This window comes from Physeter macrocephalus, chromosome 21 (assembly GCF_002837175.3).
Source record: "Physeter macrocephalus isolate SW-GA chromosome 21, ASM283717v5, whole genome shotgun sequence".
In the NCBI taxonomy this organism is placed as follows: domain Eukaryota; kingdom Metazoa; phylum Chordata; class Mammalia; order Artiodactyla; family Physeteridae; genus Physeter; species Physeter macrocephalus.
Genome location: NC_041234.1, coordinates 73,010,908 through 73,038,096, shown reverse-complemented (window position 1 = coordinate 73,038,096; position 27,189 = coordinate 73,010,908). Strand labels below are relative to the sequence as shown.

The window sequence follows — 27,189 nt, the reverse complement described above, 5'->3', positions numbered from 1 at the left end:
CCATTCTCTGCATTCTCTAGACCTGTAAGGTACATTGTAGTGGAAGAAACAGGGACTTTTGAGTTATACAGACTTGGACTTGAACTACACTTCTGTTACTGTTATAGTTATAATCTAATCCAAGTTACTGAATGTTTCTGAGACTTTATGTCCCCATCAGTAAAATGTATTCCTTAAGTCATTCATGCAAGTTGCAGTAATAAGACTTAAATGAGATCCTATGTGTAACATTACTGTCATGGTAGCTGACACAATGGAAGCACTCTAAAACAACAGAGTTGTTTGTTGTTATTACCCTCTTTACTCATCCTCAGATATTCCTAAGAAGGTACCATGGTCCCTGACTGCTCTCCCAAACCTGAGATAAAGTTTCTCTCATCCACAATTAAGGAATGTGTGTTACCAGGGCTTGGTGAAGAATGGCCCTCATTATCTATTTCACACTTTGTAAATATCGTGCAGCGCTCCCTTCAGTCCGTTTCAATGCATAATATACATTTACTATTAGGAATGTTAGCACTGAAAATGTGTTACTGTAAAAATCAAGAGGATTATGGAGGAGGTGAAACTATATGGATGCATCTCTTTACAGGAGCCACAAAACAGTATGCTTTGATCATACTAATATAATTTGCTGCAATCAGAAGTGTGAATTTTTATGAACAGACCAGGGTAGACTGAGAGACAATAGTTGAATCTCCATTAAAGGATTTGAGTGTGTAAGGGAATGTCTTGGATAACTAAGCTTAGAAATCATAGGAAGCACTGAGCGACATCCCTAGCCACAGATACAATTATTAAAAGGCGCATGTCTCGTAAAGGCATTTGAATGCACCTAAGTGATACAAGGGAATATAACAAAAACTTGGCTGAAATGTATGTTTGTTTTTCCTTGTGGTTCCTCACAGCATTTTAGATGACTGGCATCCTTTGTTTTATAATTCATTCCTTGAAGTGCTGTGGGCTGGTGACCAAGGTGTTGTATTATGTAGGGGATTTTTTTGTGTTACAAGATACTTGTCTGTCAAATCACATCAAGCAGCTATCATTTCTTTAGCTGATCTGCACTATATTAAAAAGAAAAAAATGTACCCTGATGGCTTTAGTGAGAGCAGCTACAAGTGGGTTATTTCCCCAAAGAGTTAGACACAGTTTTGTTTATATAATTTGAATTTTATACACTTCACTACCTATGCAGCGGGTGAATATTGATGTTCTGCCATACTACCATAAGAATCCAGAGAGAAAGAGAAAAGACCCAAGTGTAACAATCATGTGCGAAGGAGGAGGAGGTAGCCACATGCCACTCCTGCAGTCACATGTCACTCACCTTTAAGGGGATTTCTGTTATCTTCATTTTACATTGCTAAGAAACACACCTTCAACTGCCATCATATGTGAACATAACTGATCTTCTAGTGTCTTCAAAATATAATGTTAAAAATTCATTGGAATTAACAGATATATTTGTAAGAAATATACATCTGTTACAAGGTGTCCCCTCCATACCTAAATACTATTGGGACCCAATGTATGGATACATTGAATATACAGAATAATTTTGTATCAGTGACTATAATTAAGGTGATGATAATGAAGTGACAATAAAGAAGAGTGGATTTAAGTTAGAAAGCAGGCAGACCTGCCTATAAAAGTTGTGAGATCCAGACTCCACGACTGAGCAAAAGTCTGCCTGGAAGTATGGAAATAAAGCAAGGACATCTGTGATTCTCTGTTAAATAAATCATTTTACTATCCTATTTAGACATAACCCCCTCCAGACTAGGCTCTCTACTGCTCACTGCTGTACTTTCTGCAGTACACCTAGTACTTGGACTGCACAAAATCATCAATACAGGTACATCTGCTGTATGGAGCCAATGGCAAATGTTTGTGTACTAGATATCAGGAGAGATAAGAGCCATGGTTGATCTGTAAAATGAGGCTTTGGAAAAATGGAGTGTTGAAAACTGACTGTACCCCAGAAAAGCAATGATATGCTGATAGGGAATATTTTCCCCAAATAGAATGATATGTGGAAATTATGCATCAACAAACATTTACTCATCTACAGTCTGGAACAGAAAATGGTAACAATGTGGGCCCCAAGAGACACTGGAAACTCAGAAGAATTACACTAAGAATTAGAGCAAGAATTTCAAAACATCCTTCGGAAAACAACTGTCTGAAGCCAAGAACGGCCATCAGAGCATCTGTAATGGTAATGCTATGCTGCTATCTTACGGATTACTGATATATGGAGAAGGAAAAGGGGTTAATTTTTTATTTTTAAAAAATTTAATGGAAAGCAATCAATAGCAAAATTGATTGACATCCCCAGACTTAATCTGAATATTCAGTTTTCAGGTGGTTTTATTTTACCTCATTTTATTGCAAAAGCTGATGGAAATAAGCAACCTTGTCACAAAATGGACTATTATGAGAAGTTAATGAAATGAACAAGAATCTGAATACATGGATTTGAGAATGAGTCATGGCAAGTTTTCTTTTACCTGATCTCACAATTATTAAACCAGCTTTTTTTCAGATAAAATGAATGCACATCTGGAAGTAAGAGCTAGCATTCATATTTACAGAAGGAATGAAAATAGAAACAATCAAGGCATTACATATCAAAACACTGAACACTTTGAATGAAAGCAGATAAAGAAAAATGCAATTTTCCCAATGAATATGCAAACCTGAATAATTTAATATTAATGGAACAGAAGAGCTACAATTTTCCATCCAAACTAATTGCCTTTGATGATATGTAGGAGAAAAAAAAAAAAAGCTTTTAAGAATTTCCTTTTCACCTGGTTAAGCTATCTTGAATAGAGCTCATAAGCTCTTAGGGGACTTTAAAAAAATTAAAAAGCACGCTGACTTTATAGTTGTACTTCCAACAACAGGCATAAATCCACTCCTCCTGCCTTCACATATTTATGTAGAGAAAGAAAACAATTAAATGTGCTGTCAGCAGTATCACATAATCTTTGCTTTTCATTATAAATGTTTTTATGCACAAGGCTATCTCAACATCTTTTTATTAGATTATAGCTTTAGAATTTTTAATTGAAAAATATGGGTAATTTTTGAGGTCAGAAAAACAAAGTACCAATTACCAAGAGAACTAATTATTGCCTTCTTTTTCTCAGAAGATGTGTTAGTTTAATAGATACACATAGTATGGGTCTCCATCCTCACTGCAAGACAAGTGGGAGTTTCTGTCACTCTGAGGTTTAAGAACAGCTGAGCTACAAACACACTCAGAAGAACCTAAAAGCTCCTGCTGGGGGTTCTAACTGTCAGAGCTTTCAAAGATCTGTGCTTTATTCCCATTAAAGGTACAGCACATAATTACAACAATGTACCAAATTCAATTCTGTGTGCCGCACGTTGGAGGACAAGTCAGTGGGAAGCTATGCAGACAATATACCCCCCTAAAGAAAAGGATTATTGATCATAGAAGGTGTGGGAAGACCTCCTGGGAAGAGGGATATGCTAGTTTTTTTATTTGTTTCTTTTCTCTCTCTCTCTCTTGTTCTAGCTCTTTTTTTTTTTTTTTGGTTTCTTTTTAACCTATTACATGTGAATGTAAGCAAACCCAATGATGCTGTTTAAAAAAAAAAAAAAGAAAGAACACAAAACACCCAAAAAGCTTAGAGAAAGCTTAACAGCCCAGTCACTGTCTCAGGTAAGTTTATTTCTTTCAAAAAGTCAAAGCCAGATTTTTCCCTAGTCTTGCCAATTTTATTGTTTTTTGTTTGATGATGATTTTAATGAATCTTGCAGGAGTAATCACACTTCTGGCATATGTCTATCCCTAACTGATGAGATTTTGTTTTTATCACCCAGGAAGTTATATACTAATGGAAACTCTACAGGACACTGGCAAGGGTGATAGGTGTAAAATTAGGAAAGAGTATTTATCACTAGAGAAGGCAAAGAAAGAAAAGGACTCAGTAAGGAATCTAAATTCTTCAATGTTATCAAGTGCCATATGGATACAGAATTAGACAGGACTGAAAAGAGCCCACCTGATTTTGCATTCAAGCTAATACATTCAACAAACATTTGGTAAGTATATGTCATGTGGATTAAATCAATATGATACATATACTTTAAAAAGTTGCAATCTAGCAGGGGTTATAGATGTTCAATAAATAACCTCGCAATTAAATATTTAATTAAAAACCATGAGAAAGGAAAAGAAAAAAGGTGCTCTGAGAGAGTTTAATAGGGAGACCTAATTTTGATTGATAGGTAAGTGAAGGCATCACGGAGAGAATGAAATTTAAGCGGAAACTCGAAGAATAAGCAGGAGAGAGGCAGGCAGCGAGTGGGAGTAAGAGGGAGCAATGTGTAACGGTCCAAAGGCAGGAAACAGCATGGTAAATTCAAAAAACTACGCACTGATGCTTTAAGCAGATAGATAAATAATGATGCAACACAAATGTACTCTAGAAATGTCACATTGAGGGCTGTGCCGAGGCTGATTTGGAAAACGGCAAAAGTATAAGTGGAAAAAACAGGCTAAAAGTATATTATAATGGTTAAGGGAAAGATGATGCTGGCTTGGGCTAAAGTGGTGACGGCACAGAAAAAGAGAAGTGAGTAAAACCAAGGTATATTTTAGATACAATTAGGAGGTAATTAATGATCTCTTCCAGATCAGTTTCAATGCATTGTTTAAGGCAGAATTCTGATTGCTGTTTGTTAAATAGTAACTAGAGGTAAGGAAGTAGAGAACAAATACACTAATCTTTGAAAAAACTGATGCTAGGTAATGAAGAGAGGGCAGTAGCTATCATGGACCTCAGGGCCAGTGAAGGATTTTTATTCATCCATCCATCCATCCATCCATCCAGCTATCCATTCATACATTTTTAGGCAGTGAATGACTTAAGAAGATGCTTTTCTTCTGAAGAGAAGGGCAGAGTGGAGACTGACGAATTGAAGAGGCAATAGAATAACAGAACAAGAGTAGGCAGGGGATAATAATGCCTTAAACAGAGATAAGTAAATTAGTATGTAGTAGACTATCTCACACACACGTGGACGTGTACACACCAGTTCAATACAGTGGTTAAAATCACAATCCATGATGTCAGATTGCCTGGGATTGAATTCTGTACCTACTGTAACCTTGGACAAGGTCCCCAGCCTTCCTTGGCCTCAGTTTCTTCATCTGTAACATGAAGCTAATAATAGTGCCAATCTCATAGGGCCGTGAGGAATTCATGAGATGGTACATGTAAAAACGCTTAGCATAGAATCAGACACAGTAACACCTCAATACATTCTTATTTCTATCACTAATCATGACAACAATAGTATTAGTGATAATAAAGTATCCCTTTTTCTAAGGTTTGACAGAGAGGAAGCTAATAAAAGATATGGGTAGAGATTAACTGTAGGTAGGAGAGAAGTTGGAAGTTCTGAAGCCTAGGTGCTTTCCCTTTTCCCTGGTAAGAGATTAGGTTGTTTGTAGTAAGTGAAAAGAATGGGGAGGGGAGGGAGTGAAGACTTGTGGAAAGCAGGTAAGATACGGTATAGGGTATAGCCGCTATGGAAAAACGAAAGACCACTGAATAGGAACAAGTAAAATAACTGCTGAAATGGCAAAGAAAGTCCCGCCGAGGTAAAAGCTAAAATGTCATAAAGATACCAATTCGCTCAGTTCACCAAAGAGAACAGGGAGGCATAAAGCCAGAGAGTTAGAGGCAGAATGAGAACGCAAAGGAGCTCAGGTTTTATTCTGTAAACTCTGGAAGACACTGAAGGGTTTTAATACAGAAATCATAAGGTTAATACAGATTTTAAGATGACTACACTAATACTTTTGATGGGGGAAGAAAGCTGAAGTAAGACAACAAGTTTGGAGCCTTTCTCATTAGGGCAGATGATTCTATGCATTTCCAAAGTTGTCCTAAATGTAGGCTGTCAATATATTTTGAGGATTAAAAAGTATTTGGGCGTTTCCAGACAGAAGTGAATTTAATTTCAGCATAGACCTGGAGAAATATATTTGAACATAATTTTTACTTTGAGAGATCTAAACTATGCTATTTTTAATCTCAGGCTCATACTTGCTTTCAATAATTGTCCTATAATTCAATTCAAAAAACACTTATCTACTATCTATTATATACAAGATATACATGCTTACATACATAGTTAAAAGACTGAGTCATATCATTATTTCAAGAATCTTTTTGCTAGATATATATGAGATGACCTAAACTTTATTTGGCACATCCTGATTGATACTGCCTTAGGTAATTTACATAGCATAAACTACTTTGTAATGTCCTTGACTATTTCCCCTACAGACAGGTAGCTAAGGATGGGGAGAGTAAATAAGAGGACCAGGTGACTTCATGTTCACAGCCCCAGAATTATTTATGGTTATGTGCACAAACAAGAAATCTCTTTCATTTTCTACTTTGCTTTGAGTTCAGAAGTTATATTGCTTTTTATGTCCCCAAACTTCATTTCCTCAGAGTGGTACCAAGGATATTCCTCTTGAAGGATTTGCTTGGCAAACTAATACATCTTCCAAGATAAACTGCATTCAGAAAAAAAAATAGCTTTGGAGAAATTGTGTAGTGTACCAACTGTAAAACTCATAACCACCATGGCACAGCTGAATTCTCAGATGGTATATAGCCTTGCTTCAATTATAATATGAATTCAAGTAGCTTAAGTTTCAAGTGTGGACTTTGGTCTAGAAAATTTTTCTATTTAATATTGTGTTAAAGTGCTTCTACTTAGTAAATAATATTTGGCCAGTTTACTTGATTAATTTGCCTAATTAAAAAACGAGAGATATCTCTTCCTCAAGTACCTTTACATGCTCTATCTCACCCTAAATATACATTCCTGATTTGCTTTTCAAGGATTTGACAGAATCCTCCTACATCAGCATATGCAATGCCATATCTGAAAATTAATAAACTCTAAATATGATCAGGCAGTTATTGCATATGTTCAAAAGGAACGTACTCTGTTCCATCTCTCACATTTTGATTTTAAACAGGATTTTTAAATTGCAAAGTACCAAATCAGATCAATTCAAATACATTACTATTAAAGAGGTTAAACCCGAACGAACTTTTTGGCCAACCCAATATTTCAGAAGAAGCAGACAGTGTTTGACTATTGGGTCCGGCGGTAATTTTAAGAAGTCTTAGTATGCAGATGGAAAATGGTCAGAGAGCCTGGGTAAAACTGAAAGCTGCAATAGAACTGTTTCTTCACATGGCAAACAAACTTGTACGGAACACCTAAGTCAAAAATAGATTTTCTCTAAGAAAGTAAATAAATTATCATGCCCTCTTTCCCACCATCTGTTTTTATTTTTCCCTATTACTTGAATAGAGGTTTTGGGGAAAGCTAAAAACATATATATATATGTATATGTATATATATGTATACGTATATATATATACATATATATAAAACTATATTTTTAAATACATATTTATACCTAGTCATCTTTTGTACCCCTTAAAATGAAGAGGAGATAAGAAAAGACAATTCATTCCAATAATTATTTAACCATGGTAAAGCATGATGTGTATTTATGAAATTTTCTTTCCAGCTGAAGCAGTGCATGTAAAGCTTTCGATCAATTAATGACACTCTATGGGATATCTGAAAATTCTTGTGCTTTTTCTAATACAATATATACCAGACAGAACAGTCTCCAGAACATTACTAATTATCTAGTTTCCACCCTTATTCTTAGCCTAACCCTTTTAGGGCTAAATTCTAGCATCAGGATCTAAATAGAAGAAAAAACAGTCAATACAATAATATGTATTATTTTTCATATATTAATATCAGCACTGATATAGAGGAAGTCCCACGAGATGTCCAGAGGTATTTCATAATGTAAATCTTAATTTCTTTAGTTTTCAATAATATTATAACTAATAAACAAGGATTTTTTTTCCTGACAGCTAATGTTATATTAAGTTATGTAGTTATTATACAGTAGAAAAAAATATCAGCGATTGAAATATCTTTTTTTTTTCACTGTTTCTGATAAGTGTTACCTACAAGCTGAGTTGGTGGGCTCTTAGGCTAGATACATACCACAACTCCAAACTGTTCAGGCTCACAAAGGTCATCATATTCATTCTTCAGCTGTGCTAATTCACTGAGGACCTTCTGCTCAGGAAGATGTTTTATAAGGTTCTAAAAAGAAATAAAAGCATAAAAGTTTAGTATTTCATGATTAGGATTATTAAACATGCATTAACAACTCTAAAAGTGACTAACTAGAAGAGTGGATAAATTTCTGATTGTGGTTCTGCCATAGTACCAGTGTATCTTCCCCTTCTCCCCAAAAACGTAACCAAAAAATGAACGACGATTTAATGTGAATAAATACATAAACATGTTTGGTGCCTATGCACTACAGTACATAAATGTTAAATTTAAAAATCATATGACAATAAATAACAATCCAAAACTGACTAACTTTCTGGGCCTTAAACACATAGCATAATCTTTAAGTTTTATTTCCTGTCCTGGTAATTAGTCAATCTATATAAAAAACAGAAAAATACTATGTAGAATTAACTCATGGGCAATAATAATAATAATAATCTACTCTTCATAATTGGCAAAATTGGGAATCATCTTCAATCTTATAAACCGCACCAAGTCTGTAAAAATTAATCTCCCATTATTTACAATATCTGTATTTTTTTTCTTTTTTTCTATTCTGTTCTTCTATGTGATTCCTAATTTCTAATACAATTATCAAGAAACAAGCCTAGCCTTGGCCCCTAAAGTCCATACATCATTTTCCCAGCTATTTCAGCTTTATCACCTTATAGCTGGCCACATAAGAGTCCAACACTGAGTCTGAGGGACAAGTGTGCAGCCCAACTAAAATATTCAAGCACATTAAAACTACCTTTCAGAACAACTTGAATATATATACAATATCTGTATTTAAATACATAATACATTCCAACTTTAATGGAGAACCAAGAAAAAGTGATGAAGTATGATGCATGTTCAAGTTTGATGCCTAAGAGAATCAAAATTTATGAATTCTTCTCAACCTAGCTCATCTTGGACTTTGGTACAGTTCTAACTATCATCACATTAACCTGCAACCAATGTTTTGGGTATCTGTATGGAATTTTAAAAGGCATATCAAAGGGAAAAAAGCAGGAAACAAAGATTTAAGAAAGTAGAGTTGATGAAAAATGGCAGAGAAAGAAGCTCCAGAGATTGATCCCTTTATCAAAGCAGCCACTGAGCTGGAAATAGTAATTTAATGAACTATTTCAGAACTGTGGAACCTGACTGGATAATTACAACAAGGGAAGTGTTTGATAAAGAGAGACTCTGGAAAGAGAATGACATGCATAAAACAGATACCATATACTATTCCTCAGCACCACTGTGAAGATAGTGCCTGAGTGGCCAAAGGGGACGGCTGATGCCAGGGTGAGCAGTGGGGACCTTGTTCTCCGAAATTTGGAGATCTGAGTTTTGGTTGGTTTGGCAGATGCTTGCCTTGGTTTCAACATTCTCTGGTTGCAGCAGCTTTCCCTGATGGCATCTATTGGAAGATTTAAACAGACAGAAACACCTCTCCTGCTTTTTGGAGCCAGATATTTAAGGAAATCTTTGTCAGGTCACTGGCTGACAGAAGAGATAATGAAACCCAAACTACAATGACCACACACAAGGAATACACACTACCACTCTCAGCAAACAATCAGCAGTCTGTAAGGAGTGGCAGAATCTGATTCCCAGAGTTATAGTATATTCAAACGTCCAGTTCTCAAAAAAAAATTATGAAGCACGTGAAGAAACAGGAAATAGGGCCTGTGAAGGGAGAAAAAAAAGAATTTGACAGAAACTATCCCTAAAGAAGCTCAGACTTTAAAGTTATTAGTCAAAAATATTAAATCAACTGTCTTAAACATGCTTAATGAGCTAAAGGAAACTATGGACAAATGACTAAAGGAAATCAGGAGGATGATGTTATGAACAGAATGAGAATATCAATAAAGGCATAGAAATTACAAAAAGGAATCCAAAAGAAATTCTAGAAGTGAAAAGTACAATAATTGAAATGAAAAATTTACTAGACGGGTTCCACAGCAGATTTGAGCAGGCAGAAGAAAGGATTGATGAACTTGAAGATAAGGAAACTGAAATGATTCAGTCTGAGGAACAGAAAGATAAAAGAATGAAGAAAAATAAACAGAGCCTGAGGGATCTGTGGAACACCAAGCACACCAACATGTACATCACAGGATTCCCAGAAGAGAAAGAGGCAGAAAAAATATATGAAGAAATAATGGTTGAAAACTTCCTAACTCTGATGAAATACATATTCACATCCAAAAAGGTCATTAACTCCAAGCAGGACATCAAAGAGGTCCACTCTGAGACACTTCCTAATTAAACTGTCAAAATGTAGAAAAAGAATTTTTAAAGCAGCAATAGGGAAGTGAATTGTCACATTTAATAGATCCTCAATAGGATTAATATATGATTTCTCCCATAGGAGTCAAAAGGTCGTGAGATAACATATTTAAAGTGCTGAAGTAAATGACTATCAATAAGAATTTTATATCCACCAAACCATCCTCCTCCAAGAATGAAAAACTAAGACATTCCCAAATTAACAACAACAACAACAAAAGAGATAATTTATTGCTAGCAAACCTGTCCTGCCAGAAATACTAAAGGAGGTCCTACAAGCAGAAATGAAATGACACCAATAAGTAACTCAAAGACATAAGAAGAAATAAGGAGCAAGGTAACTACATAGATGAATATAAAAGTCAATGTTATTGTACTTTGGTTTGTAACTCCTCTTTTTTTCTATATGATTTAAAAGGAAAGTGCATAAAACAATAATTATAAATCTTTGTTAATGGGCATATAATGTATAAACATGTAATCTATGACAACAGCAATATAAAGGGAGAAAAATGTACAGGAACACAGTGTTTATATATTATTGAAATTAAGTTTTTATTATTAAGACTAGGTTGTTATAAGTTTAAGATGTTAATTTTAATCCCTAAGGTAATTACTAAGAAAATAACTAAAAATTACACAGAATAAAGAGAAGAATCAAAATAGTAGGCTACCAAAAAAAAAACCCACAACTAACTACAAAAATAGATAATAATAGAGAAATTAAGGAACAAAAACATGTAAGACATACAGAAAACAGTTAAATGGCAGAAAAAAGCCCTTCCTTATGAATAATTAATTTAAATGTAAATGAATTAAACTATCCAATTAAAAGAAAGAGTTTTGCAGAACAGATTTAAAAACAAACAAATATTATGTACTGTTGGTGGGAATGTAAATTTGTACAGGCACTATGGAAAACAGTAAGGAGGTTCCTCAAAAAATTGTAAAAAGAACTATCATATAATCCAGCAATTCCACTTCTGGGTATATATCTGAAGAAAATGAAGTGACTATATCAAAGAGATATCAGTATGCCCATGTTCAATGCACTATTATTTACAATTGCCAAGATATGAAAACAACCTGTGTCCATTAATGGATGAATGAATAAAGAAGATGATACAACACATATGCGCGCATGCATGCCACAATGGAATACTATTTAGCCCTGAAAAAAGAATGAAATCTTGCCATTTGCAACAACACAGACGGACCTTGAGGGCATTATACTAAGTGAAATAAGTCAGACAGAGAAAGACAACTACCATATGATCTGATTTACATGTGGACTGTAAAAAAACAAAAACAAAACAACAACCCAAAACCAAGTTGATAGATGCAGAGAACAGACTGGTAGTTGCTGGAGTGGGGGGATGGGGAGCAAAATAGGTGAAGTGGGGTCAAAAGGGACAAACTTCCAGCTATAAAACAAGACATGGGGATGTAACATATGGCATAGTGACTATAGTTATTAATACTGTATTGCATATTTGAGAGTTCTAAGACAGTAGATCTTAAAAGTCCTCATCACAAGAAAAAAAAAAGAAAATTTCTATATGTATGGTGACATATTGTGGCGATCATGTTACAATTATACAAATACTGAATCATTATGTTGTACACCTGAAATTGATATGCTATGTGTCAATTATACCTCAATAAAACAAGTAATTAAATAAATAAACACACATATCTTCTATATGCAGTCTACTTGAGACTCACTTTCAATAAAAAGACAAAAGGTGGTTGAAAAGGATAGAAAAAGATATTCCATATAAACAGTAACCAAAAAAAAAAAAAAAAAGCTGAGGTGACTATATTATTGTCAAATTAAATAGACTTTAAATCACAAAATGATAACAAACAAGATGTTATATATTAATAAAAGTTTCAACCCATCAAGAAGATATAATAATAAACATATTCACATCTAAGAACAGAGCTCCAAAATATATGAAGTAAAAATTGACAGAATTGAAGGAAGAAACAGACAGTTGTAAAACAATAGTTGGAATGCAAGGGTGATTCAACATACAAAAAACAATCAATATAATATACCACATTAATAGAATGAAGGGAAAAAACAACTCACATGATCATTTCAACTAATGCATGAAAAGCGTTTGACAAATTCCAACACACATTTGTGAGAAAAAAATACTCTTTAAACTAGGAGTAAAAGGAAGTTTTCTCAATATAATAAAGGTCGTATATGAAAAAGTCACAGTTAACATCATACTCAATGGTGAAAGACTGAAAGCATATCTGTTAAGAACAAGAACAAGGCAAGGATGCCTGCTTATACCATGTCTATCCATCATAGTACTGCAAGCTCTAACCAGAGAAATTAGGCAGGAAAGAGAAATAAAAGGCATCCAAATTGTAAAAGAAAAAAAAAAAACTGTCTCTGTTTACAGATGGCATGATTTTATATGCAGAAAACACTAAATAATCCACCAAAAATACTGTTAGAGCTAATAAATGAATTCAGCAAAGTTTCAAGATACATAATCAGCACACAAAAATCAGTTGTATTTCTATGTAACATCAATGAACAATCTGGAAGGAAATTAAGAAAACAAGTCCATTTATAATAGCATTTTTTAAAGCACCCACAATGAGATACTATTTCATGCACACTAGAATAGCTATTGCCAAAAAAATGGGAAATAACAAGTGTTGGTGAGGATGTGTTAAAATAGGAACCCTCATGCATTGCTGGTTGGAATGTAAAATGGCAACAGCACTGTGGAAAACAGTTTGGTGGTTTCTTAGAAATTAAACATAGAACTACCGTATGACCCCACAATTCCACTCCTAGGTATGTATCAAAAAGAACTGAAAACAGCGTCTCAAACAGATACCTGTACACAAACGTCCATAGCATCATTATTCAATAGCCAGCAGGTAGAAACAACCTACTTGTCCATCAACAGATGCATTGATAAATGTGGTATGTACATACAACAGAATATTATTCAGCCAAAAAAGGAAGTTTTGATCCATGCTAAAACATGGATGAATCTTGAAAATATTTCGCTTAGTGAAATAAGATAGACAAAAAAGGACAAATAATGTATGAACCCACTTATGTGTGGTATCTAGAACAGACAAATTCTTAGAGACAGTAGAACAGAGGTTACCAGGGGCTAGGGGCAGAAGGGACTGGGGAGTTACTGCTTAAAAGGTATAGAGTTTCTTTCAGGATGATGAAAAAGTTCTGAAAATAGTGGTGATGTTTGAACAACACTGTAAATACACTTAACACCACTTAAATTGTACAATTAAAATAGTTAAATGGTATACTGTATATTATTGATGTTTCCAGATCAAAAAAAAAAAAGAGTAGACAACATAGAGCCTTTTAAGTCCCACAGGAAACAAGTGTATCATGTCTACTTTAAGTCCTCTTTTGTTCTCTCCACTTATATTTTCTCTCCTCCCACTAATTCTGCGTTTCCACTAAGCTCTACACCTGCAATGGCACCCATTGTGTAACTGATGAGACCAAAGATGTAAAATATCACGTCCTTTGACTTAAAAGAAATATCGATGTTGATATAACAATATAAACATATAATCAAATGAAATTAAGAACATCTACTATTTTGCTTCATTAATATCATTTTCTTTTATAGAATGAAAAGGTAAGTAAATACCAAGGTGTTATTTCTATTTTTCTAGAATATTTCTGACGTATATAAATTGTTTTTAAAATTTTTTCTCTGTTAATGGGACTTTTTGTGAAGTATGTTATTAAGAAAAAACAAAGAATCAGATTGGTAACTTGTATAATTTTCCCGACAGGGAAACTCAATTAGAAAGATTAAGAACATTAATATAATTATTAAAAATATAATTCTGCATATTTCAAACTCTCCATCTCAATTTTAAGTTTTAACTGTGAAAATAACTATTACAGAATGAATCAAGCCTAAAGTAGAATTTTAGCTCTGAATGTGAAACTTGTTGTTATTTTGCTTCTCTTCCAGCTGTAGATAACCTGTTAAGTCATCTTTACAACACAGGCTCCACCGTAGGTGACATATCTTTTCTTTAGCTATATGAAATATTGAACACATTCGGTGGGCTTATACGTATTCTGATTCTGGATATGGTTTTCTGACTGAGTTACAAGCTTATATAACTGCCAGTGCTTAGTGGGTTCTATTTGCAAATAAGGCTTAGAGTAACACTCTCTCAATGCGTGGCAGATGCAGACTACTTTATAGGACTTACTACTTAATGAGCCCACCACCTCTAGAACCCCATGTTGCAAGTGGCCATCATAGCCAATACATAAAGATACCTGATTTTTTTTTCCCATACATACTAGACTTTATAGACAAAATGGAGTATAAGTTCAGACATTAATAATGTTTTCATGCCCATCAATTCCTGAATAGAAGAGAAAGGAGGATTAGAAGATAGAGGAGAGAGCGACATAGTGGTACTCATTTGCCTCTATCCCCTTCACCTGCTCAATAGCATGTCAAGAGAGAAAACAGATGTTCAAGGCACAGTTTGAGACTAAAGTGGACAGTCCTTGGAGTTAGTTGGAAGTCTATTTGTAAGGCTTCCTGGAAGAGAAATGTCCCACCTAACAGAAGGGAAGTGTGTATCATGTAGTCAGGCTGGGCCCAGTAAGAAAGCCTACATTTTGGAAAGGATCAGGGTGATTCTGAGCACAGTACATTTGTTTCTTGAATGTGTATCCAGGCCTGGCCTACCCACCCCCAACAGAGTCATATGTCTGAGTGCTGTGGAAAGGGGAGCTGTGTGATGAGCATGGCTTGGGTATCCCCCAGATCAAGGATGTTAAAAAAGGAGACAAGGGAAGAAACACGTTTCTGTATTTTGCCACAGGACACTCCACACCCTTGGCATCGAGAGGGCTTCAGCGCATACCAGCTGTGCCCCATGAGAAACTCCTCCCCTCTCCCCACATACAGTGGTCCTTAAAAAAGGGTTCAAAACAGGAAATGAAGAAAATCACCCACAGCAGCTACATGGAAGCTGACAAAATTAGTTCATGAGATGTGGAAGATATTCCCCGAGAGCCACAGAAACATCTAATGTAGGTAGTTTTTAAAAAGAATTAAGGTCCTGCAACAGCAGCTAGGAACAAGAGGAAGCAAAACACATGTGAACAGATGTGGACTGGGCTAGTGTTTAAAAGTCATATTGCCCAAGGACTCTGTACTTAAACAATTGTAAATAGCTTTTGACTTTAGCTGCCCTATTGATACTATCGCTACTTATGATCGGTAAATAAATTGCAAAGATGAGTTCAGACACCCTCTATACTGTAAGGGAAAAGCTGTTCATAATAGCAGAAGCTAGAAATTATAAATTTTTAAGTACAACTTAGATTCTGGCAAACTGTGAGTTAATAGGCAAATATCCTGTAAAGTTTCAACCCGTCTAGTTTTCCCTCCTGCTGCTCCTGCTTACTACTGAGCATTTTCTTTCAAATATTGTACGATTTGTGTTTAAAAGATCAATTCTAGGTCAGTATGAAAATTTCATCCTAGAAAATGTCAGTGAGCTGAAGTTCACAAAGAAAACAACAAAGGGGAAAGCAGTAATCATGTCACCAAATAAGCAGACTTTTCTTCCTCTTTTACGCATCACAAATTCACTTTATGATGACTGTCACAGTTATCTGAAGGGATTTCTCCTAACAGACCACAGGCTTTTTTTCTTTTTTTTTTTTTTTTTTTTGCGGTACGCAGGCCTCTCCCTGTTGTGGCCTCTCCAGTTGCAGAGCACAGGCTCCGGACGCACAGGCTCAGCAGCCACGGCTCACGGGCCCAGCCGCTCCGCAGCATGTGGGATCTTCCCGGACCGGGGCATGAACCCGTGTCCCCTACGTTGGCAGGCGGACTCTCAACCACTGCGCCACCAGGGAAGCCCCAGACCATAGGCTTTTAACTACTTTTTACATTTCTGCAATTACTCTATAATACTTTCAAAACTTTATTTCCTTTAAATGTTAATTGCATACTTAAAGGTTAGTTAAGTGAAGGTATTGAACCATAATGCCCTTTCCTTCTTGCCAAAACATAACCTTTCTTTTTTATCTTTATCTCATTAAGTCTTTTTAGTAGTAGGAAAGCCGAGTTAGGTTCACTGTGATTAAGTCTATCATTCCCCACGTAAATGGACTGGGGCCAAAATTTCTTTTAAAAAATTTATTATTTATTCCTTTTAAAATTATACTATTACAAAGCATATATAAATGTATGTTTATTTATATCTATACACAGGATTCTATTTATACATAGGAGATATATATACATATATATGTGTTATTTTAACTTATGTCATCAAATACTTTATTTTGTAGAAAAACCCAGATAAGAAACGTTTCTCCAAAGTCTTGGATAAATCTCTGTGATCTTAACGTAACCCTCCTCCTATTTTGCCTGGTCAAAAAACTCAATCCCTTAACTACTGTAATTTATTGTATGTTTTTCAACACTTTCTCAAGGCATGTCTTAAATTGTGTGTGTATTTTCATGTTCTGAAATCACATTCATGTGTTCTTGTTCTTTGCTTTGAGTTAAATGGCACACACTTTGATGCCGGGCCTAGTTCTGTATTTATTTTGTGTTTCATCCACCGTTCAGCTAATATATACTGGCTGCCAACTATGTGCTTACCACCACATTAACCACTAGAGATTCTGCCCTGACGAAGATTACAGGTCCATAAGGACTGTGTATACTGCTCCCTACACAGTGAAACCATAATCAACATATGACTGACAGTAATTTGTTGCATTTGATCCTAAATACATTTCTTGTCAGGTGGTCCTGCTACAGTTCTTTCCTTTTGATTTGAAATTTTTAACATTTCTGTAACCCCTAAAACAGACTCTAAGAGTCTGCTAAAGTATGTTAAAATGCTGATTAAATGGCCTCAAGCATTCAGTGGGAGATTTTCTAGCCCTTTTCATGGAGCCACTCCTTTAAAAAAATATTAGTTGATTAAAGAAAATATAAGCATTGAAAACATGATGAGAAAATTCATGACCTTGGAGTATGACATTTATATCTTACAAAGAGGCAGCCTTTTACAGGTTTCCAACCTATTTGATCTTCAACTTGGCCCAGGTAGGAAAACTTTTCAGTAACACCTCAGCGCTAATAACACCAAATGAACAGCTCCAGCCCTCACTACTCCTGCCCATCTCTAAGTTCCATGTTTCTAACTGACAGTCCGTCCCATCCAGATGTCCCATCGTTAACTCAAATTCAACAAATCTAAAGGAGAATCCATCCTCACTCTGACCCCTCATCCCTACCTCTCATCAGCTTCTCCTAAAGGCCCCATTCTGCCAACAGAACTGGCATCCTCTCCACCTTCTAAGCTTTCAAACTGGCATTTGTCACTCAGTCACAAGTTCTGATGGTTCTTTCTGTCAAAATCTCTTTTGGGTTCAACCCTTCTTTTACATTGTACAGCCAAAAATCTGGGCTATGGAAATCATATGTATCTAAACTTTCCTAATTTAACTTCAATTAAATTCCTCAAAGTGTTCTTATTTTGCATTAGATTAATGGAGATCACAGATATATTTATAACTTCCATAATTATAAAAAGAAAAATTGTGAATACTTTGTATATAAAAATTTCAACCCCCACTAATGTCATGATCCTATTTGCAGATGAAATGTATTGCCTTCTAAAATAATTAACATGATTTACAGTTAATCTGAAAGATTATTACTAAAAGCATTCATTCTTTTGATGCTAATTATCTTCTATTTTGTTTATGTTCCACTCTGTACTCAGAAATAAACTTCGAAATCATATTAAACCTAAAAGGTGATTTTAAGAATTAAACAAAATATAGAACATACAGAATGAATGACTATGAATACTGAATAGCATATGAGGTGGGTATGGCTGTGTCTAAATGTAATATATTCCGCCTAAGTATAATACAAACAATGTCCACGTTATTAACATTCCTTTATAAATTATATAGCCCTCATATATTTTAAATTAACATATTTCAAATTAAACATAAAATATCTTCTCATTATAAGAAGACAAACTGATATTCTCAGATATTTAATAGAAGATTTGTATTAGCTAAAATAGGTGACAGGTATACAATATCCTGTTTATGCTACATCCTGCTTTCATTAGATATCCCCTTATCATGGCCATGACAAACAAATGCAAGGATGCATTACTATAAAATATTATATATAGATGTTAACCAAAGCTGAATCCTACCATAACAGTCAAGACACCTATCTACGATTAACTATAGAGTTTGAAGGGTGCTAACACTTCACAGGTCTTGAAATGAGAATAGTGCAATGTACTTTATGTGAAATATCCCGAAGGACAACCTGGAAATTTCATTCAAATATACAGGTGTATGCTAATGCAATATCCAATCATTTCACATTAAGAACTCAGTGTTTCTCCTCCACAATTTTTGTTTGGGCATATGGAACAATGCAAGCCTATGCAGACTGTGAAAACTAGCACACTAACAGAATGGCCATATCATTAAATGAAACATGCCACATCAGAATGCCACCACTCCTATGCAAATCCAAAGGTAGAAACACTTCACTGTCTAGGAAGGCAATCCACACACAAACACAAGGTTGCTTCTATTTCCAAGATCATCATAATACCAGTAAATCATTCCAATTAGTTACAAAGGAGTTGTAATAGAAACATACATGACAAGCTATCGTTAAGTATTTATTTCCCAGTTTTCATATAAGTACTGGTTATAGACACCTGCATCCAAAACAAATGTAGAAGTATATAGTTATGCCTTAGATTAAAGAAGCAGACAGTCAAAGTGAAGCATCTAATATTCTGGACATTTTTTGACACGTCAAGCATCCATGTCAAGCTGAAAAAATGTTTTGTTTTGTTTTGTTTTTGTGTGGTATGCGGGCCTTCCCCTGCCGTGGCCTCTCCCGTTGAGGAGCACAGGCTCCGGACGCGCAGGCTCAGCGGCCATGGCTCACGGGCCCAGCCGCTCCGCGGCATGTGGGATCCCCCCAGACCGGGGCGCGAACCCGGTTCCCCTGCATCGGCAGGCGGACGCGCAACCACTGCGCCACCAGGGAAGCCCCTGTTTTGTTTTTTAATTTACTGTTACTGATTGATTTATTTATTTTTGGCTGCATTGGGTCTTCGTTGCTATGTGCGGGCTTTCCCTAGTTGCGGTGAACGAGGGCTACTCTTCGTTGCAGTGCGCAGGCTTCTCATTGCGGTGGCTTCTCTTGTTGCGGAGCACGGGCTCTAGGTGTGCGGGCTTCAGTAGTTGTGGCGTGCAGGCTCAGTAGTCGTGGCTCCCGGGCTCTAAAGCGCAGGCCCAGTAGTTGTGGTGCACGGGCTTAGCTGGTCTGCGGTACATGGGCTCTTCCTGGACCAGGGATTGAACCTGCGTCCCCTGCATTGGCAGGCGGATTCTTAACCACTGTGCCACCAGGGAAGTACATGTTTTTTAACTAATCAGACACTACATTTGGCATCTGTGGAACTTAAAACACACTGACCTGAACATAGTGGCAGATTAGCACTATCTAATATGTTTCTCTAAACTTCCCAATAAAAGAGTTGTCGAGATATTTTAGAAAAGACTTCTGTTTCTAGTCGGTTAGTTACCCTAGTCAATTGGGTAGTCAAATTGCCTAGGGACTGTCAATTTATAGAACACCTAAAATTCTTAAAAATACCTTTAGATGAAAAGCTAAGCTATGTAAGAAATTAAGAAATACCTCCCCCAACTCCCCTCAAACAAAGAAAACTAAAGGAAAGAATTAATGCAGAGACATAACCAAACACTGAAGGCCAAGACTGCCCTAGGAACATCTACCGCTTTCCAGTGCTCTAGAGTTTTTAGCTTTAATGGGCCTCAAACATAAGATGGTACAAAAAGCCTAGACCTTTCACAAGATATAGGCAAACTCAGTTCATGATGGAAATCTAAAACCCCCAAAGATAATCTCCCTAGTGAAGGGCTTACTGTAAAGAAAAAAAGAAACAAAACAAAAACGAAGCCCACCCATAGAGAAAAAGAGTACGGGATCTTGCCTGTTTTTGCCTTGACTGTGGGTTTAGGAGTAAGATGTTACTCCCTGTAAACCTCTAACCACAAGACAGCTCCCATGCAGGTTTTTGGTCAGAATTTAAAATACCTAGTTCTCAAAAAAAATATGCTAAGAATTTAAATTTAACGTGATTACATTTTGGCAGTGCTCTCAAATAACTGGCAGTCATTCATGCAAATTTCCAAGGAGCAAAGTACCTTTAAACTTCAGTTTCAAAATATTTCCACAGATAAAGGCTCAGCAGTCATTAGTTCACAATAAAAATACAGATGATACAGAAAGAAGTAAACAAACATTAGTAACAGTCAGCAAAAACAAACAACAGAATTAGACCCATAAAGACATAAGACAGAATATTCGATAAACAAAGAATCTCTAGATATAAGAAATATAATAAGTGACATTAGAAACTCATTGGATAGGTAAAACAGGTGATTAGGCACAAATCACAAAAGAATTAGTAAACTGGAAGATAGGCCTGAAAGAAATACTCTGGAGTACAGTATGTAAAGACAAAATACGAAAGAGATGTAAAAATAAGCAATCAAAAAAACCCCAAACAGAGTGAGAATGTTCAAAATGTGCTTAATTGGAGTTACAGAAGGCAAGAATAGAGATCATAGGAGAAGGATAATATTCAAAATGAAAATGGCTAATACTTTTCCAGAATTGATGGAGCAGAACAATTTTTAAATTCAAGAAGCCCAATGAATCAAGATAAACAGAAGGATGAAAAAAAGAAATCCACACCAAGACACATTTTAGTAAAACTACAGAATACCAAAAACAAAAAGAAGATTAAAAAATAGAATAGAGAGGTTTCCTCCAACGAATGTCAATTTAGACTACAGCCTGCTTAACAATAATCGAAGCCAGAATATGGTGCAATAATGTGTTCATACTGAGAAAAAAAAATTTGCAAGCTAGAATTACATACCCACTGAATATATCTTTTAATAACAAAGGTGAAATAAATACAATATCAAACAAATAAAAACTGCTTACTATGTCTAGACTCTCACTAAAGGTACTTTAAAAAGATGTGCTTCAGTAAGAAAGTGATCCTAGAAGGAAGTTATGTCACACAAAAAGGAAGGTAATTCATGTAAGTTAAATATGTGAGTAAATCTAAGCAAACCTGCAAGAGTCAGCAAAAATAATGTCTAACCTGTTAAATTTTAAACATAACCAAAATATGAAACAACAACAGATAAATTAGGAGGGTGTGAAAAAAGGTTTTTGAAAGTCATGAATAAGAAAATAAATAGACACACATGCCATGTTCCAGAATAGGAAGAATTATATGTCATATGGGTCTCAATATATCCAAATTTGACCAGAGACTTTATGTAATTCCAGTAAAATACCCAAACAGAGTTTGTGTTGTTGCTGGAGCTTGACAAGCTGATTATAAAATTTATGTGGCAGAATGAAGAGAGAATAATCAATACATTCTTGGAAAACAACAAGAACGTGGGTTGACTTCCCCCAGCACATATCAAATGTTATTACAATTACATAGTTAAAGAGTGTGTGATATTAGTACAGGGACAAATGTATGGGTCAATGGATCAGAACTCCAAAACTGAAACCCCCGAAACAGAGCCATACATACTTGGAAACATGATATATAACAGAAGCAACATTACAAAAATTAGGGGAAAGATGGATTATTTAGTAAATTATGCTGGCACAAGAGTTATTCATATGTAAAAAAATGAAATTAAATCTGTTCCTTACAGTATACACAAAAATCAATTCCAGGTAGATTAAAGATTTAAGGTAAATGACAATCTTCTTAAAACTTTTAGAAGAAAATAGGAGAATACCTACATGACCTTAGATAAGTAAGGAATTTCTTAAATAAGATACAAAAACTAAAAGAAAAGTCTGATGAATTAAACTACATTAAAATTAGCAGCAGATGTTCATGAAAAGATACCATGAAGAAAATGGAAAGAGAAGAAAATGGGAAAATATTTGCAATACATAAGCAACAAAAAAATTACTATTCCAAATATATCAAGAACTCAGATGAAACAAATAAAAAAAGATAAGCAACACAATAGGATTTTAAAAATGGACAAAAGACTGAATCAAGCATTTTAAAGAAGAGAAAACACAAATGGCCCATAAGTGGTCCACAAATGGCCCCAAAGGGGCTCAACTTCATTCATACTCAAGAAAAAAAAAATTTGAATGCAAGAAATGAGATTCTTATTCACATCTGCCAGGCTGGCAAAAGTACAAAATTCCTACAATATCAAGTGTTCCCCAGGGTGTAGAACATTGGTTTTCAATACCATCTTCACATAAAAATAAACCTGGAAGCTTTAAAAGATGGTGTGTGCAGAATGGCCAAAGCAACATGGAGAAAAATGAATAAAGGTGGAATTATCTCACTTCTTGATTTCAAAATATATTACAAAGCTATAGTAAGTAAAGCAGCATGGTACTGACATAAAGACAGACATATGGAAAAAAATTGAGAGCCCATAAATAACTCCATGCAACTGATCTTTGGCAAGGGTTCAAGAATACATGATGGGGAAATTATAGTCTACTCAACAACTAGTGTTGAGAAAACTGGGTATCTACATAACAACAACAACAAAAAAGAAATTGGAATTCTATTTTACACTTTACAGAAAAATCAACTCAAAGTAGATTAAACACTTAAACATAAGACCTGAAAACACAGAGGAATCGTTGCATCATTTTGGTCTTGGCAATGATTTCATGAATATGACACCAAAAGCAGGGGCAAAAAAAGCAAAAAGCAACAAACGGGACTACATCAAATTAAAGAGCTTCTCTGAAGAGCAAAGAAAATAATCAACAGCAAAGGCAACCAAGCGGGAGAAAATATTTGCAAACCATAGATTTGATAAAGAGTTAATTTCTAAAATGTACAAGGAATTTCTACAATATAATAGCAAGAAACTAAATAACCCTGTTAAAAAAAAAAAGGACAATGGACTTAAACAGACATTTCTCCAAAGACATACAAATCAGGGAAACACAAATCAAACTTACAGTTAGATATCACCTCACACCTGTTAGAACAGAGATTACAAAAAACAAAAGATAACAAGTGTTGGTAAGGGTTGGGGAAAACTGCAAACTTTGTACCCTGTTGGTAGAAATACAAAACAGTGCAGCCACTATGGGAAAAAGTATGGAAGTACCTCAAAATACTAAAAATAAAATTACCATATGATCCAGCAATCTCACTTCTGGGTATATATCCAAAAGAATTGAAATAAGGATCTTGAGGAGATATCTGCACACTCATGTTAATTGCAGCATTATTCACAGTAGCTAAGATATGGAAAAAACTCAACTGTCCACTGACAGATAAATGGATAAAAAGTGATGTATGTGTGTGTGTGTGTGTATACATACATAAATACACACACTGGAATATTATGCAGCCTTAAAAAAGAAGGAAACCCTACCATTTCAGACAACATGGATGGAGCTAGAAGACATTATGCTAAGTGAAATAAGTTAGTCACAGAAGGACAAACACTGCATTGCTCCATTTAAATGAAGTATGTAAAATAGGCAAACTTATAGACACATAAAACAGAATCGTGATTGTCAGGGATGAGAGGAGGGTGAAATGAGGCATTGTTAAATGGTTATAAAGTTACAGTTATACACGATGAGTAAGTTCTAGAGATCTACTGTACAACACTGTGCCTATAACTAACAACACGGTATCATGCACTTAAAAATTTGTTAAGAAGGTAGATCTCATGTTATGTGTTCATACCACAAAAACAAAAACAAAAAATTAAAAGGACACAGGGAAACTTTTGTAGGTAAAGGACATGTTTATTACTTTGACGTGGTGTTGGTATCATGGGTATATGCATATGTCTAAACTCACCAAAGAGTATACACTAAATAAGTACAGTTTTTTTGAATATCAATTATATCTAAATAAAGCTAAGGGGAAAATGATACCTGGGTCCCATCCCCCCAAATTATGATTGAATTGATCTGGTTAAGGCAATGGTATTTTTCTAAGTTTCCCTAATGATGCTAATGCACAGCTGAGTTTGAGAATTATTCATTTAAAGCAATGAGAATTCTCATACAGTGTTAGTAGGATAAATTAATACAAGCACTATAGAAATTAATTTGGCATTACTTGGTAAAGCTGAAGAAGCATACACGCCATAACCCAGTAATTATAAGACTAGAATCAAGGCTTCCCTGGTGGCACAGTGGTTAAGAATCCGCCTGCCAACGCAGGGGACATGGGTTCGATCCCTGGTCCGGGAAGACCCCACATGCCGTGGAGCAATTAGGCCCGTGCGCCGCAACTACCAAGCGTGCGCCCTACAGCCTGTGAGTCACAACTACTGAGCCTGCACGCCACAACTACTGAAGCCCAAGCGCCTAGAGCCCATGCTCTGCAACAAGAGAAGCCACCGCAATGTGAAGCCCACAGACCACAACGAAGAGTAGCCCCCGCTCACTGCAACTAGAGAAAGCCAGTGCGCAACAACAAAGACCCAACGCAGCCAAAAATACAATAAATAAATACAAATAAATAAAAGTAAAAAAAAGACTAGAATCAGTCTCAAATTATAGTGTGCTATGGAATCACATGGAGGGCTAGTTAAACAAAGATTTCTGGGCCCCACACCTTTTGGTTTGATTCAGCAGGTCTGGGTTAGGGGTGGAGATTATCCTTTCCTAACCTGTACGCAGATGATGTTGAAGCAATCACACTTTGAGAACTACTGATCTGGAGGAGCTCTTCAAGATTTGCACCAAGAGACGTGTATTAAGAATATTCATGGCAATGTTATTTGTACAGGCAGTCTTAATGACGATGATAACAATAATAACAACAGTAATAAAACAAAAACCTAGGAACAATCCAAATGTTCACTGACAGGATAATGGGGAAATGAATCATGGCGTATTCATACAATGGAACACTAACAGCATGGCAAAAATGAAAAAAAATAATAGCTACATACATCAAAATGAATGAATCTCAAAAAAACAAAAAGTGAAAAATCTAACAATATAACATGTAAGCAGAATGAGTCTACTCATCCAAAGTTTTAAAAAAGGCAAAAACTAAGAATATATTTTAGGGATATATATCCATATGTAATAAAAGCATAAAGAAAAGCATGAGATGATGAGCCCAAGATTCAGAATAATGCCTTCTTCGGGAGTGAAGGGATAAATAATGGGCTTCACAGATACTGGTGATGTGGGCACATACGGTTACATTTTATTAATGCTATGCTTTGAAGTGCATACATACAGCCAAATATTAGAGAAGTAATCCCAAATGATTTTTTGTAAAACTTAATTCAATCTTCTGTCCTCAGGTATTCTGATCATTCTGGGAGAGTTCACATTGTTGCCTTAAAACTTTACAGTTTGGGACTTAGGCTTCTATTCATCTGATTCAATTCAATATTGATTTCTTCTGCTGAGCCAGCCAGGGACATTTTTCAGCCGCTCATCATTATCTAGATAATGACTCTTCACATTTGCAAAGTCTAGACTTACTCCTCAGTTTACTTTTCCTCTATGGGCTAAGTAATGATCCCCAAGGCTTTAACTCATCTTGTTCAAACTTATAATTTTTTTTTTAAGGAAAAATAATTGTTGGCTTTTGGCTGACTCTTTTCAAATATCCCATACATTTTCACATGGAGAACTGTCAATTGAGCTTAAAAAGAATGAGCTAAGAGACAATGAGATGACCCTGAACAACTCTTATCCTTAGGCATTCATTTGTACCATAAACTGAGGGGAGCTAATCAAACAAAAATTGAAGAAATCCTATAACAAATCACAAATCTAGTTTTGTTTGAAATATTTCCCCCTTGAAGCAGTATTCAAATTATCTATTGAAAATCACCCATACAGTATTTTTGGCCTGCAGCACTGAGTTTCTAAACCAATAACAGTCTTCACTGTGATCCTCAAAAATAGATTGTTTTCCCAACTAGTGACATGTGTTAAACATTTATTTATAAACATTCATTGAACGAAGTTTACCCCTACTCTGCCATCAAATGCAAAGCAATGGATTAGACAATATGTAGAGAGGATCTGGAATATATGCCAATGCCAAATTCCACAAAAATAAAATGATTACTCATCATAAATTAGACAATATATCAAGATAGGGTGACCAAACACGTTTGTTATCCCATGCCTGGCTTTTTGCTGGTGAGGCAGAGTTTATCACTTTGGGGAATTTTGGCTTCACTTCAGATGCAGTCCTACTCTAAGCAGTCACTCCTATGTGGCTGCTCACTCCATCATCAACTAATTACCCATCCTCTGAAGGTCTGACCTCTTTATGACACATGACCTATTAGAATCAACATTGTGAAAATGACTATACTACCCAAAGCAATCTACAGATTCAATGCAATCCCTATCAAATTCCCAATGGCATTTTTTACAGAACTATAACAAAAAATCTTAAAATTTGTATGGAGACACAAAAGACCCCAAATAGCCAAAGCAGTCTTGAGGGAAAAAACGGAGCTGGAGGAATCAGACTCCCTGACTTCAGACGATACTACAAAGCTACAGTAATCAAGACAATATGGTACTGGCACAAAAACAGAAA

At 35.4% G+C, this 27,189-nt stretch overlaps 1 protein-coding gene across 15 annotated transcripts in view; it reads right to left on the bottom strand.

Annotated features, from left to right (window-relative positions):
- DIAPH2 (diaphanous related formin 2) overlaps positions 1-27,189 on the bottom strand; it is a 919,875-nt gene that overhangs the window by 461,776 nt on the left and 430,910 nt on the right. For all 15 annotated transcript variants that reach the window (XR_008616350.1, XR_008616349.1, XM_055081634.1 and 12 more), the window contains one exon: positions 8,104-8,205. Coding sequence is in view for 13 of the 15 variants with exons in the window: in XM_055081634.1 (XP_054937609.1) it covers positions 8,104-8,205 (102 nt within the window). In the remaining 2 variants the exon portion in view is untranslated. The remainder of the gene's footprint in view (positions 1-8,103; positions 8,206-27,189) is intronic.